We start from the raw sequence: 14,186 nt of genomic DNA on the forward strand, positions 1-14,186 counted from the left end.
GTTAAGCGTCCAACTTTGGCTCAAGTCATGATCTCATGGTTTGTGAGTTTGAGCCCCACATCGGGCTTGTGCTGACAATTCAGAACCTGGAGCCTGCTTGGGTTGCTCTCTCTTCCTCTCTCTCTGCCTCCCCCTCATTCTCTCTCTCTCTCTCTCAAGATAAATAAACTCTAAAAAACAAAACGAAACAAAAAAAGGATGAAACATTATTTTTAAAATGCTTAGCTGGAACTTCTATTCCAACTGAAGACTGGAATTAATATATATATATTTATTATACATAAAATTATATATATAACACAAGGTGACAAAATACATGAATATAAATGTTTCTTTTCTGAGAAATCTTCCCAGCATGAAAAAAAACCGTTACTCTCTCTTGTTATAAGTAAATGCTTTTAAGGCTTGATCTAACTAAACTAACTAAAACATTAATTTATGGACGAACCAACAAAGATAGATTTGTGGATTCATTTAATGCTGAGAAAGATGGCTTTCTATAGGTCCCTGTCTCCTTCTGGGGACATTTGTTTCTGGGAAAGTCACTTTATTATCTCTGCTGCTGAGTATTACGGCCAATCTCAGAGGAAAGAAGAAATAATCATCTTGATTTCAAATATGTATGATTTAGGCTGTTCCACATATTAGATGGACCCCCGAAAGTCAGCTAGTACCAATAGTTTCCTACAATATAGCATTTACTGGATGTGTTGTGTGCAGTGCCAGCCTCCCAGGTGATCTCAACAGAGCTCATGCAGACACCATCTGTTATCAAATAGCACTTTTGGCGTGATATGCCTTTTGGAGATTCCGTGTTTGGGGAATCTGGAGGCTTGCAGCTTTTAGGTGGTTGACATTGAGAGAGTGCCCCATGGCCTATCTAAATCAGTAGGAAAATGAAGGCAGCTGAGGGCGGGATGCCATATAAAATCATGGAAGCCCACATCCTTCCTGTTTCCTGAGACGTCCTGGCTGGGGTTGTGCTCAGATGAAGGTCTCTGTGGCTTTAGGGATCTGGACGCTCCTTGCTGCCTTGATTTGGCCTTACACCGAGAGCATCTATGGTAAAGGGCAGTTTTAGAGAACACTTCCTTGGAGGAGTTATGGTTGCTTTCCATGCAGAAAGTCTCCTCCTGAAAAGAGTTGGGATCTTACAAGTAGCTAGAGGAGAAATGCTTTTGGGCTGAGGAGACTTGAGTCAATATACTGAGGCCGTCTGGGGTGGGGGACTCAGCGTGTCAAGACCCTCTGGGGTAGGGGGGCGCAGGGCATCGAGGCCATCTGGGGTGGGGAGTGCTGGGCGTCGGGGTCATCCGGGGTGAGGAAGCAGGGCATTGAGGTCTGTGATCCATGATGCTCAGGTGCGAGGAAGATTCTATCTACTTCAGCCAATTTGTGTAGCAGCTACACATGTTGCTCAGGCTTTCCCTCAAATTTCTCAGATCCTAGAGGCATGGCCTCATAATGTCTGACTGACTCTAGTACTAGTAGGAGAAAAATAAGTGAAGGCAGAAGCCTGGACTCCCTGTGTGTCCATGCCCATGTATCCTTTTGAATCCATCTGTAAACTATTGGAAGCTTTTTTCCTTTAGGAAGGATCTTTCTGATACCCTTATCTGGGTGACCGTAGGATAACATTTCAAACACATGGAGAGAATCAGAGGGGACAGTCACTGATGTAGACCACCTGCTTTCTCCAATGCCACTTTCCCCGCAAACCATCTCCCTGAATTCTCTTACTTTCTTAATGATTTATCTGTAAAGACCCAGAACTTCGAGGCTTAAAAAGTGTTGGACTCTCTTGCTCATTACACATGAATATGTTTTCATGCTGGGAAGACTCATTTTAATTTAAAAGCTTGTTATGCACTCTGCCCCTGTGGGTGCTGCTGTATTAAAGAGGGCTCTTTGACTGTCCAGGGCCTGTCTGTTCAGGAAGTATTCTCTGAATGGTGTCTCTTGGTTTCTCTCGTTGAGACTTTGGTTATTTTATTTCCTACTTGTAGTGGTATTTGGGACTCTCCACCATGTATACTTTTTCTTGAGGTAGCCCTGGGTATTTTCCAAGCTGATTCAAATGAAAAACTGTTCTGAAGAACTCACACTGGGGCAACTTGAAGTTTTCTTGAAGTCCAGATTTGCTGGTAGTTCTGCAACCTCAATCCATCTTTACTTCATTAGTCTTCGTAGACTTAACGTTTCTCATGATGGGAGCTTAGTGACTTTCAGAACAATCCATCTACTGAGGACACCAAGAAAATTGTGAGGAGCTGGGTCCTGCAATGATGAAGTTGAGAAATCACATGATCTCCCATCTGTAAGCTGAATATCTAGGAAAGCTTGTGGTATAATTCAGTCTGAATCTGGGTCTGAGAAACAAGACATGATGAGTTAAATCTCAGTCCGAGAACTAGAGATATGAGTTGTTCCCCTAATACAGGCAAGCAGGAACTAAAAAACCTGCTGGGAAGACTCCGATCCTCCAAAGTTTTTAGGAATATCCTGAATGTATTCAAGGTCTACCGGTCCCTATTACTGTTTGGGGAGCTTTCCTCCTCAAGGTTTGAACCTCTAGCGATTGTCTTCATTGTGTGATCTGACTTTCTATTCCTGCTTTGTAATGGGAATGTGAGTGAGCACCAGTCCTTTAGGAAAGAAGGTAATAGACCGTTAGCCCCTCTGACACATGACTGGCTTGCTCAGAGTCATGATAGACTTATTTGTGAGAAGTACGAGGTAAAATATTGATGGCAGGTGGTCATTTTTAAAGATGCCTGTTTGACTATTTCTTCCAACAACTACCTGTTGTCAATTCCTAAATTGATGGAAGAGTCATCTACTGGGAGATAATTTAATGAGCTTTTACTGTGGGAAGATCATTCTCCAGCTCTTTATATTTCTTTTTTTTAAAATATTTTATTTATTTCTGAGAGAGAGAGATTGAGAGAGAGAGAGAGAGAGAGAGAGAGACAGAATCTGAAGCAGGCTCCAGGCTCTGAGCTAGTTGTCAGCACAGAGCCCGATGCGGGGCTCGAACCCATGAACCGTGAGATCATGACCTGAGCTGAAGTCGGATGCTCAACCGACTGAGCCACCCAGGCGCCCCCAGCTCTTTATATTTCTACAGCTATAATCAAAGGGCAGTTTACTCAGTAAATCTGTGAAGAGAATAGGCTCAGAGTCCATCACGTGTATGATTTGTGCTTCATGGTGCAGGTAATTTAGTTTTTGGATGACATGCGAACTCCCGTTATAGTGTATGGTATATTATTGAGATTGGCATGAATAATGAAAAACATCTGTGACCGGTGATCCTAATTGCTTTAGGAAGGAAATCTTGCTTCCTAATAATTTTTCTGACCACAAATCTGTTCACATATGATTTCCAATGGCTGCCTTTAAGCAAGGCTTTCAACTTGGAGCCCTTACCAATTTACTCATTACTTGATGTCCTTTCTGCAGGAGACAATAAGGAGCTCTTTATCACACCGGAGTAATACTGAGTAATACTCCTATTGTTGCTTTATTTTTAAAAAAAGTTTTTTTAAACATTTATTTATTTGAGAGACAAAGAAAGACACAGCATGAGCAGGGGAGGGGCAGAGTGGGAGGGAGACACAGAATCTGAAGAAGGCTTCAGGCTCTGAGCTGTTAGCACAGAGCCTGATGCAGGGCTCAAACCCATGAACTGTGAGATCATGACCTGAGCTGAAGTCAGACGCTTAACCGACTGAGCCACCCAGGCATCCCAATTTTATTTTTTTTCTTCTGCCTTTAGAGATGTGCTGGGGGCAGGGGACAGAAGGCACTAATCAGACTTCAGCAGTGACTCAACTATGTATTTCTGGAATACGAGAATACTGCTTTATTTACTCCCAGGTTTTGTTAGGCTCGAAGGAGAGATTTGACATGTAAATGTTTTGGTTGTGGCTCTGTTTGGAAGATACTTGGGAGTATGGGAAATTTGTCTTAAATATCATCCCAAACCAGTATAGCTTAACCTTCTGGTTACTGGCTAGAATTGCCACCTTGTGTGCACATTCACTTGAATCCATCTGGCCCAGTCCTCTAATTGGTCTGAGGCTCTGAGTACACTCTGTCAAATTGCCTAGAATTCTGTTCAACCTGATCATGAATCTTCACTTTGGTTGCCTTAGCTGACTCATGAATAAATTGCATTGCAGTTTTAACCAGTTTTTTTTTTCTTTCAAAATCTAATAACCAGGTAGCTATAGAATTCGAGCCCTATCCAGCCAGCTGTAAGAAGGCTGCCTTCCTTTAGGTTGGATGGCCAGTCAGACTTTCACTCTCTCCTGCCCCTTCCCTTCCTTAAACAGTAACGGGAAAGTTTTGTAATTTCAGTTTGTCCGGAAGTCCTACATGCAGGTGGTACTATCAACAAGGGCTACAATTCAAACTACATATAGTCAACACTCACTGGGTTCTATGCAGCTGTGAATATAAAGATAATTAAGAAGGGAAATCCATGTTCAAAGTACTTATCCTAGCTTGGGTGACAGGTTGTATTAGAGCAACTTATATTAGTGTCAAAATAGGAAGATAAGATTTAAACCTTGGTACTTTCACTTTTGCCAAACATGAGGAGGCTCTATCAGATGAGATGTGTGGTCATGTTCTGGGTTATGATTCTCATGCCTTCAGTGTGGGGCAGGTCCTGGCTATGTAAGAATAGTCTCTGGAAAAAAAATCTTTTCAAAAATGGTTATCTGTCATTTCAACTTTGTATCATTAGATATATAAGGTTTGTGTTGTGACTTGCTTCCTTCTCAATCATTTTCAGATTGATCACTTTATATGTATAATTGTATTTTCTGTGTTATGTAGAAGTTGATTATATAAAAACATACTTTCTTCATTCAGGTGTTGGTCATTTGGCCTGAAGTATTTTGTTCATTTACATTTATCATTCTTGGCATATACTTGCAATTCATTTATTGCAACCATCTTATTGCTTACTTTTTAAATTTTATTTTATTTATTTAGAGATAGAAAGTAAGAGATTACAGAGAGGGAAGGAGACTGAGCATTGCAAGCGGGCTGTGTACTGTCAACGCAGAGCCTGATGCAGAGCTTGAACTCATGAGCTGTGAGATCATGACCCAAGTCAAAAGCAAGAGTTAGACATTTAACTGACTGAGCCACCTGGGTGCCCCCTATTGCTTATTTTTTTTGGTCCTTTTTGTTTGTTTTGGTGTTCCATCTCTTTCTGCTCTTGCTTTTATGCTTTCTTTTAAATTGTTTGAAATTTTTTTTTTTTTTTATTTCTAGGAGAGAGAGAGAGAGAGAGAGACAGCGTGAGCAGGGGAGGGTCAGAGAGAGAGGGAGATACAGACTCCGAAATGGGCTCCAGGCTCTGAGCTGGCAGTCAGCACAGAGCCCGACGCGGGGCCCGAACCCACGAACCGCGAGATCATGACCTAAGCCAAAGTCGGACGCTTAACCGACTAAGCCACCCAGGCGCCCCAAAATTTTTCTTCTTCACTGTTTTGTTTTCCAATTTGGAAGTTTTGTAACCTAATTTGTTAGTTTTTTTCCCCTACTACTAATCATAACTCATTAAAGCTAATAAATCTGTGTTTTCTTTCTGAACACTAGTAGGACCCATGCAGTTCAACTCTGATCATCCCCCTGAGAAGCTCTGGTTAACGTCTGTCTGGCCTAGTAGGTCAGAAAACACACTTTTACTTCTTCCACAGGATAAATGAATCCATTAGGAATAGTGATTATTCCTGACGGACTGAAGATTTCAATGTAGAGGATAAGAATAGGTTTTACATGGAAACCTTCACAGCACTTCCATTCCAGGCAGGGGTTTTTCTCTCTTCAGAGTCTTTCCTCTATGGCTCTGATTGCCTTTGGTTGGAGCTGTTCCAGATCATGATTCTCCCCACCCACGCTTTTCCCTTCTCCCTCTCCAAAGAACATTACTGGGAATACATCACTCCTATCTGAACGCATTGCAATTTACTTCTGTGCGGTCCCAGATACATCGCCCTCTGTAGAATCTAATTTCTTTCAGAGGAGGTAGGGGACTAGAAGATTATGATTTTCTTCCCTGTGAAATAACTGAAGCCTCGTTATTTGAGGACATAACTATGCAGATATTTTGGAAAAGCCAGTAATGTGAAAACCCTTTATACATTATTCCTTAAGCCTTGATTACCTTTGTTGAAGAAAGAAATGCCTTTTATTTATCATCAAGGGCTGAGCTGAATATTCTTTGGACTCTTCCTGGAGATAAATACACATCTGACACTTTCTTGTATGATTCTTTCTGCAGTGACAGTAAGTTGTTCAATGGACTGGGTGATGATCTCGGTTAGCCCGTGTGGGCACAACAGTGATCTGTACATATTTGCTGATGAATTGCATCTGGGATCAGGTTGCCCTGTGACCCAGATACAGACCTATGCATATGATTTTATATATCCCGTACATGACTGTGGGATCAGAACAAAGGTGAGTACAGAGACTATTTATAAAAATAACTTATTAAAAAATTGTTTTAAACATTTATTTATTTTTGAGAGACAGAGTACAAGAAGGGGAGGGGCAGAGAGGGAGACACAGAATCTGAAGCAGGCTCCAGGCTCCGAGCTGTCAGTGCAGAGCCCGCCACAGGGCTCAAACCCATGAACCGTGAGGTCATGACCTGGGCCGAAGTTGGATGCTTAACCAACTGAGCCACCCAGGTGCCCCTAAAAATAACTTCTAAGTAGTTTTTTAGACCTTTATACCTGGCTCTAAAATTATTGTCCTTTTTTTTGATTTGTTTGTTTTAAAGAACATATTTTGCTTCGAGTTATTGTGATTTATGGGCAGACGACAACGTGGTTTCTTCCTTATCATTCACTGAACATTGGGCCATCTGTGTGGATAGGACCCAAGAACACAGGTTTCCAGACTGGTTAGGAAGCTGATTTTAAGTTGTCCTTCAGCTCCTCTCATATTTCACCAAAGCTTAGCAGACAGTTTTAAGTTTCGTTCGATGCTCCGAAGGGGAAAGTTCACAAATCCTAGGAAGGTTTATCCTATCCATTGGATCATATGAACTGCCCGTGCTCTGAGGAAGTCGATTTTCACTACTGTCAGTTATGTTTCTAGGTACAAATCTTAAACTAGAAGACAAATATGTATATGCCTGCCCTGTTACTAGAAGTACCTTCTGATTAAACTTTCTGCTCTTCTAGGTTGTTTCAGAGGATACCCTCCTTTTTCAAACAGAGATGTTCTTTAACCCTCGGAGCATGCATTGTGAGCGTCAGAAAATCCCTTTGGAATGTTCTGCCTCTAGGTGAGTCCAAGAGACCTGATTCCTTTGGAAAACATCTTAACCTTTACATAATCAGGTGCTTCTGCAGAAGCATAGACTTTAGACTTGACTTGCCCGTTAGCGTACATCCAAACAAGCATGAAATTAACATTTGTAAAAATACAGAGTATTTTTATTTTTAAATGGAATATTCACTTCAGAATCAAAACCTATGCAATCTAGTGCAACTAGGGTATTTTTACAGTAACTGAACTACAAAGCAGAATCTTTAGATACCCAGTCATCTTAATAAGTGGAAGAATCAAGCATGACCCTATTTTTTAGTGTTTTCTCTTCATAATACCCTGATACATCTCATGGTCTAATTCCATGTTAATGAGTAAATGACTACAAAGAGAAAACCAATCCTTCACTTTAATACTGGCTCATGGAAATGCACGAAAGGAAAGATTTATCAGCCTAATCACTAAATACACTTTGCAGTTTTGTGGAACTGAGACCCTGAATCCCAAAGGGACCCCGTGTAAATTTTGAGACCAAGTGGAGTGGTGAATACTGAAGACTTTCCCATGGCATTTTAATATTTACACTGAGTTTTATGAGTTATAAATCTTGGAAAAGATTTTATCCTTGTCTGATATATGGAAATAGTTGACATAAAAAAAAGGAGGTAGAGCTCAGAGCAAATGTGTAGTAGCTTTAAACATGATAAGAATCCTTTTTGGGGAGGGGAGAATTGGTATTTTTTATTGTGGTAAAATATACGTAAGGTAAAATTTATCATTTTAAGCATTTTTTTTTTAATTTCTAGGAGAGAGAGAGAGAGAGACAGCGTGAGCAGGGGAGGGTCAGAGAGAGAGGGAGTCACAGACTGAAGCAGGCTCCAGGCTCTGAGGTGGCAGCCAGCACAGAGCCCGACGCGGGGCTGGAACCCACGAACCGCGAGATCATGACCTAAGCGAAAGTCGGACGCTTAACCGACTAAGCCACCCAGGTGCCCCTCATTTTAAGCATTTTTAAGTGTACATTATGTACATTCATATTGTTAAATACTTTGATCTTCTTTTAAATTTATTTAAAAATTTTTTAATGTTTATTTATTTTGAGGGGGAGAGAGACAGAGCATGAGCAGGGGAGGGGCACAGAGAGAGAGACACAGAATCTGAAGCAGGCTCCAGTCTCTGAGCTGCCAGCACAGAGCTTAATGCAGGGCTAGAAATCGTGAACCAAGAGATCATGACCTGAGCTGAAGTCAGAAGCCGACTGAGCCACCCAGGCAGCCCAATTCTTTTAACTTATTTTGTAAGACAAACCCAAGGCTAAGGAATTTAGTGATACTCTGGGAAGTAGCTGATGCCAACACTGGATTCTGTAGACAAACACAGGGCATGCATACACACACACACACACACACACACACACACACACACACACACACATTTTTATTCCTATATATTAGCCAATGCTTAGAGTAACATATAATGTCTGAAATAATGCCCTGGAGGTATTGCCTCTCTATAGGCTACCAGATTAATAATGATGACTATAGCATTTCTACTCTGATAGTAACTTTGACCTTTGCAGCTTATCTTCCTTAGGAAAAAAATGAAAACAAGGCCAACAGAAATATAGGATTAGGTTACTAGTGCATAAATTTTACTGCTGTACACACATACACACACACACACACACACACACACACACACACACACACAAACCCTATGCTACCACTACATGGGGTCAGATTAAGCTTTTGACAGCTTTTACTTCCTGTTCTTCGGAATCCGCTTGTCTAAATCCATTCTACTGGGCACTTTGGTACTTTACTAAAGCGAACATTATACATCATCAGTTGTCCAGAAGGTACAGGCACTGTGCCACGCCCCAAAATCATTAAACGGAAAATGGCCACTGTGTTAACCAGTGGCAAAAAATAACTTTGGCCCCACATGCAGATTCAGAAAGACCTGGCACCAAGTATGCCAATATCTGCTTCTGTTTTGTTTTGTTTTGTTTTTTAGGAAATCAGTGTGGCTTACACCAGTTTCTACAGATAATGAAATACAATTGGACCCCAGTCCCTTTATTGCTGACTTTGAGACAACACCAGAAGAGCTAGGATTACTAAATTCAAGTCAGACGGGTTCCCTCCTTAAGGAGAAATGGAGACTTGGCAGTGGCATCATGAATTTTGTTGGAAAAACTATGGGTTTTTTTGTATTAAAAAAAAGTTAGTATAAATCTTTTCTTACATAACTTACCCCTAAAAATTCCTAATTCAGTAAAGGTCCTGATTCAGCAAAGGCATATTTTTCAGTTTTTTATTCATTAAGGGTATAGCTGATTAATTTGATATTAGCGGGTGATTTATACTAACCATTTGAATTTTATTTTTTAGTGGCAGCTGGGGGACTCAGTTGGTTAAACATTTGACTCTTGTTTTCAGCTCAGGTCATGATCTCACAGTCATGACATCAAGCCTTGTATTGGGCTCCTCACTGGGTGTGGAGCCTGCTTCAGATTCTCTCTCTGGCCCACCCCAACCTGGGTGTGTGTGCTTCCTTACTTGCTTGCTCTCCCCCTCACTCACTCTTTTAAAAAATATTATTTTCTATTCTATATGGTAGAATAAGATGTCTTCAATGACCATAACTTTATCCAATTGATATGAACCTTCAAGAAATATGTTCTAAATATATATTTTTAGTAGGGGTGCCTGGGTGGCCCAGTTGGTTAAGTGTCTGACTCTTGGTTCCAGCTCAGGTCATGATCTCACAGCTAGTGAGTTCGAGCCTCACCTCAGGCTATGTGCTGACAGTGTGGAGCCTGCTTGGGATTCTCTCTCTCTGACTCTCCCCTTCCCTCTCTCAATAAACAAATAACCTTAAAATTTTTAAAAAAAGAAAATGAAAATTGTTCTATGAAATATATACTCTTAAAGAAAAAGTTTTGAAAGACCAATAGAGATTTTGGTAGAAAGATGGAAAGGAGATGGAAACATGAAGAGGGGGAAAGCAGTAAGGATCTAAAGACATTTGGCCTGAGGCACCCAGACATCTTTCACTTGAGTAGTTCAGTCACAGCCCATCTAGGGATGGACCCAGATAAGCTCTTGATCACAGCTTGCAGGGAGTTCCCCAAATAGCCTATTAAAAGGCCCCAAAACTACCCAGTAAAAATCTGCAGGCTGATTCTGGGGAGGCAAGAGTAACTTAATGGCTTACTCAGAGAATGATGTACCAAGAAGCCACTGGAAGATGCTCAGAGGGTCCACTTGGCCAGTAAGTTGGGGCAGATCCATCAAGGTGGGATCCCTGTAAATGTGCTTTGCCTGGGGCTTGCTGCCAACTCTTCTGCTCTTTCCCAAGAAGCTGTAGCCAGATTCTCGCACAGAGAGTCGTGACACCGAGGCTTTTTATCCAGGAAGCAAATTTATTCATGCCAGCACTGCTCAGCTGGGTTCGTACCCCAAGAACTGAGCACCAAACATCATATGGCATAGTTTTTAAATATATTTTCTATTTCTTTGTCTCCCATCTATGGTAACACACATAAACATGCATTCTGGTTAAGTTGTCTCAGTTTACATGGTCATGAGGGATATTGTCACATAGGCACATAGCCAGGTTACCTTGAAGTTTTTCTCCCTTTTTTCCTCTCTCCTTAGAGAGAGGGCCCTACCACAGAGCCCACTTACAAACCAGAAGTCTAATACCATGGTGGGCTGAGAGGCTGAGTGGTAGCATAGAGCTACATGTTGTAATGTCTGGCAGTAGTCAGGAATAATCCAAGAGAATCGAGTGGAATTTGTGCCCTAAGGAAGGTCTATGAGATTTAGCAGATCAAAATACGGGATGCCCAGTTAAACTTGGATTTCTGATAACATTATTTTTGTTATAATTATATTCCATACAATACTTGAGACTTTATTTAAATAACCAAACACTGTGTGGAGCATACTTATACATGAATTTTAAAAAATTTTTTTCCTGAAATTCTAATTTAACTGGGACTTCTGAATTTTATCTGGCAACCCTAGTCCCAAGGAATCCAGCCAGAACAAAGCAGGGTTCTAGCAGCAGAGAACAGAGATAGAGGGGGAGAGACGGTCTGAAAGGAAATGCTCACCAAAGAAGGGCTGTCTCTATTCTCGGTTGTTCTCACTGTAGTAGAAGAACACTGAGATGGGTTTAAGAACTTGTTCACGGCCCCAAGGGTTTAGGAGATTTTCAAAGCTGAGCAATTCTCAGATCCTAAGCCACAGCTGGGGGACATCCTCAGAGTCAATGAGTGGGGTTATTCCCAAAAGGAAGCTAAAGATCTGACTTGTCTAGGGGCCCTAGTGACTGAGAAATGGCTCCCTCACCACCAAGAATGATGTTTGATCAACTCCACACACCCAAAACAAATAATACAGTGAAGAAATGGGCAGAAGAGACAAGTAGCCACCTTTCCAAAGAAGACATCCAGATGGTAACAGACACATGAAAAGATGCTCATCATCAGGGAAATGCAAATCAAAATCACAATGAGATATCACCTCACACCAGTCAGCATGGCTAAAATGAACATATCGGGAAACAACAGATATTGGTGACGATGTGGAGAAAGGAACCCTTTTGCACTGTTGGTGGGAATGCAAACTGGTGCAGCCACTCTGGAAAATAGGATGAAGGTTCCTCAAAAAAATTAAAACTACAACTACTCTGTGACTCAGCAATTACACTACTTAGTATTTATCCAAAGGATACAAAAATGCTGATTTGAAGGGGCACATGCACCACTTTTGTTGATAGCACTGCTATCAACAACAGCCAAATTATGGAAAGAGCCCAAATGTCCATCAGCTGATGAACTGGATAAAGATGTGGTATATATGAATGAATGAAATCTTGCCATTTGCAACAATGTGGATGGAACTAGAGTGTATTATGCTAAGCAAAATAAGTCAGGCAGAGAAACAAATATCAGATGATTTCACTCCTATGTGGAATTTAAGAAACACAACAGATGAATATAGGGGAAGGGAAGGAAAAATAAGATAAAAACAGAGAGGCAAACCGCAATAACATCTTAAATACAGAGGACAAACTGGGGGTTGCTGAAAGGTAGGTGTGGGTAGGGGGATGGGCTCGATGGGTGATGGGCATTAAGAAGGGCACCTGTAATGAGCACTGGGTGTTTTGGGTAAGTGATGAATCACTGGGTTCTACTCCTGAAACCAATACTGCACTGTAAGTTAACTAACTTGAATTTAAATAAATATATATTTTAAAAAGTTTTCAAATAATTAAAAAAAGAACATTGTTTAATCAATGTCCAGGACAGCCTTAAAGATCTGCATGTTTCTGGCTGAAGGAGCAAAGTGGTCCCACTGAATTTGCACTGGCGGGTGCCTGGTGGGAACATAGCTGCTTCTCAAGTGTCAGGTATCCATGTGGAAGCTGGAGGAAGCAGCCTGGTCAGAAGGAGCCTAGATCTCTATCTTTCAGGCCCCAAGGAATAATAAATATCTAATTTCCATGCCATTTGATGAGAGAGTGGACCCTAGGAGACACCAGTGAGGGTGGCATTGAGGAGAAGATCCAGGTTTAGGGGCCCCGTATAAGCCACAGTGAATCCCTGACCAGACAAGGGGGTTTGCAGAAAACCCTGTGAGCAAGAACACCTAGTCTTGCAACGGAAAGGATAGTCTCCCCTGAAGAATGCTGTGGGCAGAAGATGAAGCACTTTATGCAGAGACTTTATCCCAGGGAGAAAAGAACGAGCAGGAAAGTATACTGCCCAAAGCCAAGTCAGCAGCAGTCTCTGCACAGAAACCAGGCCCACTGGAAATCAGCCCTGTCTTCATGGGCAGTGGGGACATTGAGATACAGAAGGACCAGCTGCTGGCCTTGTCCTGGGTCTTAGATGTGGACCTCTTGCATGGGAAAAAAGTAGCAGAAGAAGGAGCTCCAGGCTGGGAAGAGTCCATGAGTGAGTGACTAGAGGCCTTTGGTCCAGCCTATTACATCAGCAGACACGTGTTCAATCAATATTCAGGACTAATTTGAAAATGCATTGGCACCCACTTCTATTTCTAATCAAGATATAAATTTGGCAAGATGTACTGTTAGCAAAGGGGTCACATGAAAACACAACCATTTTGATTATAGAGCCTGTATTTCTTCTACTCTTCTAACATAGTAGCCCCAAATCAAAAGATCACATTGAATGAAATAGAATGAAAAGTAGTGATATTTAATAGGTCTCCCCATAAATAAAGAGTGAGCCTGCACTCTCTACAAGTCAGAGGATTCTGTATTGTGTATAAATATTAGAATTCCTTAGCGTCTACTGCTTTTCTTCTTTGGAGAAGATTGAAAAGGTATTTTAGGGTCTAAAGCTGTTCTATGCTGTCAGATTACTCTGTTGACAACTCATAGGAAAGAAACTCCAAAACTGAAAGAGATAGGAGAACCAAAAGAGTAGTGATTGTTCACTCACACCTGTGACAGTTAGGGTTCAATCAAGGGAGCAGAACCAATATGTGCAATAGGGGATTTTTCATCAGTAACAATAAATTTCAGGAACGAGGGTAGAAATCTATAGAAGGTTATTGCCTTTGCATCTGGTGGGGCGCCTGATGCTGCTGAAAGTCAACAGGGTTGGGAACATACTGGAACCTACATCTTCCTCTCATTGTCTCCAGCCTTAACCATATGGATAACCTGCAGAAGAAGCCAGCGTTGTCACCATGGAGTTGCACGATTACCTGGCCCGGGACCTAGAGAGGCTGGATAAGGAGATCTGGTGTGAGCAGGAGAATTTCCAGGCTCAGCATGGTCCTGTATCAGGTGAGCAGATCAGTGAGAGTAGATGGCATGCTGTGGCAGCACCTGGCACTCTATAA

At 41.5% G+C, this 14,186-nt stretch overlaps 1 protein-coding gene across 1 annotated transcript; it reads left to right on the forward strand.

Moving 5' to 3' along the window:
• The first annotated feature begins 988 nt into the window (after positions 1-988).
• OOSP2 (oocyte secreted protein 2) lies at positions 989-14,186 on the forward strand. Its single transcript, XM_039245044.1, has 6 exons — positions 989-1,064; positions 6,302-6,480; positions 7,212-7,315; positions 9,316-9,428; positions 13,013-13,270; positions 14,011-14,186. The coding sequence occupies exons 1-6, from the start codon at positions 989-991 to the stop codon at positions 14,184-14,186; spliced, it is 906 nt and encodes a 301-aa protein (XP_039100975.1).

The sequence above is a fragment of the Hyaena hyaena genome, unplaced genomic scaffold (assembly GCF_003009895.1).
Source record: "Hyaena hyaena isolate Hyena2069 unplaced genomic scaffold, ASM300989v1 scaffold_252, whole genome shotgun sequence".
Taxonomy (NCBI): Eukaryota; Metazoa; Chordata; class Mammalia; order Carnivora; family Hyaenidae; genus Hyaena; species Hyaena hyaena.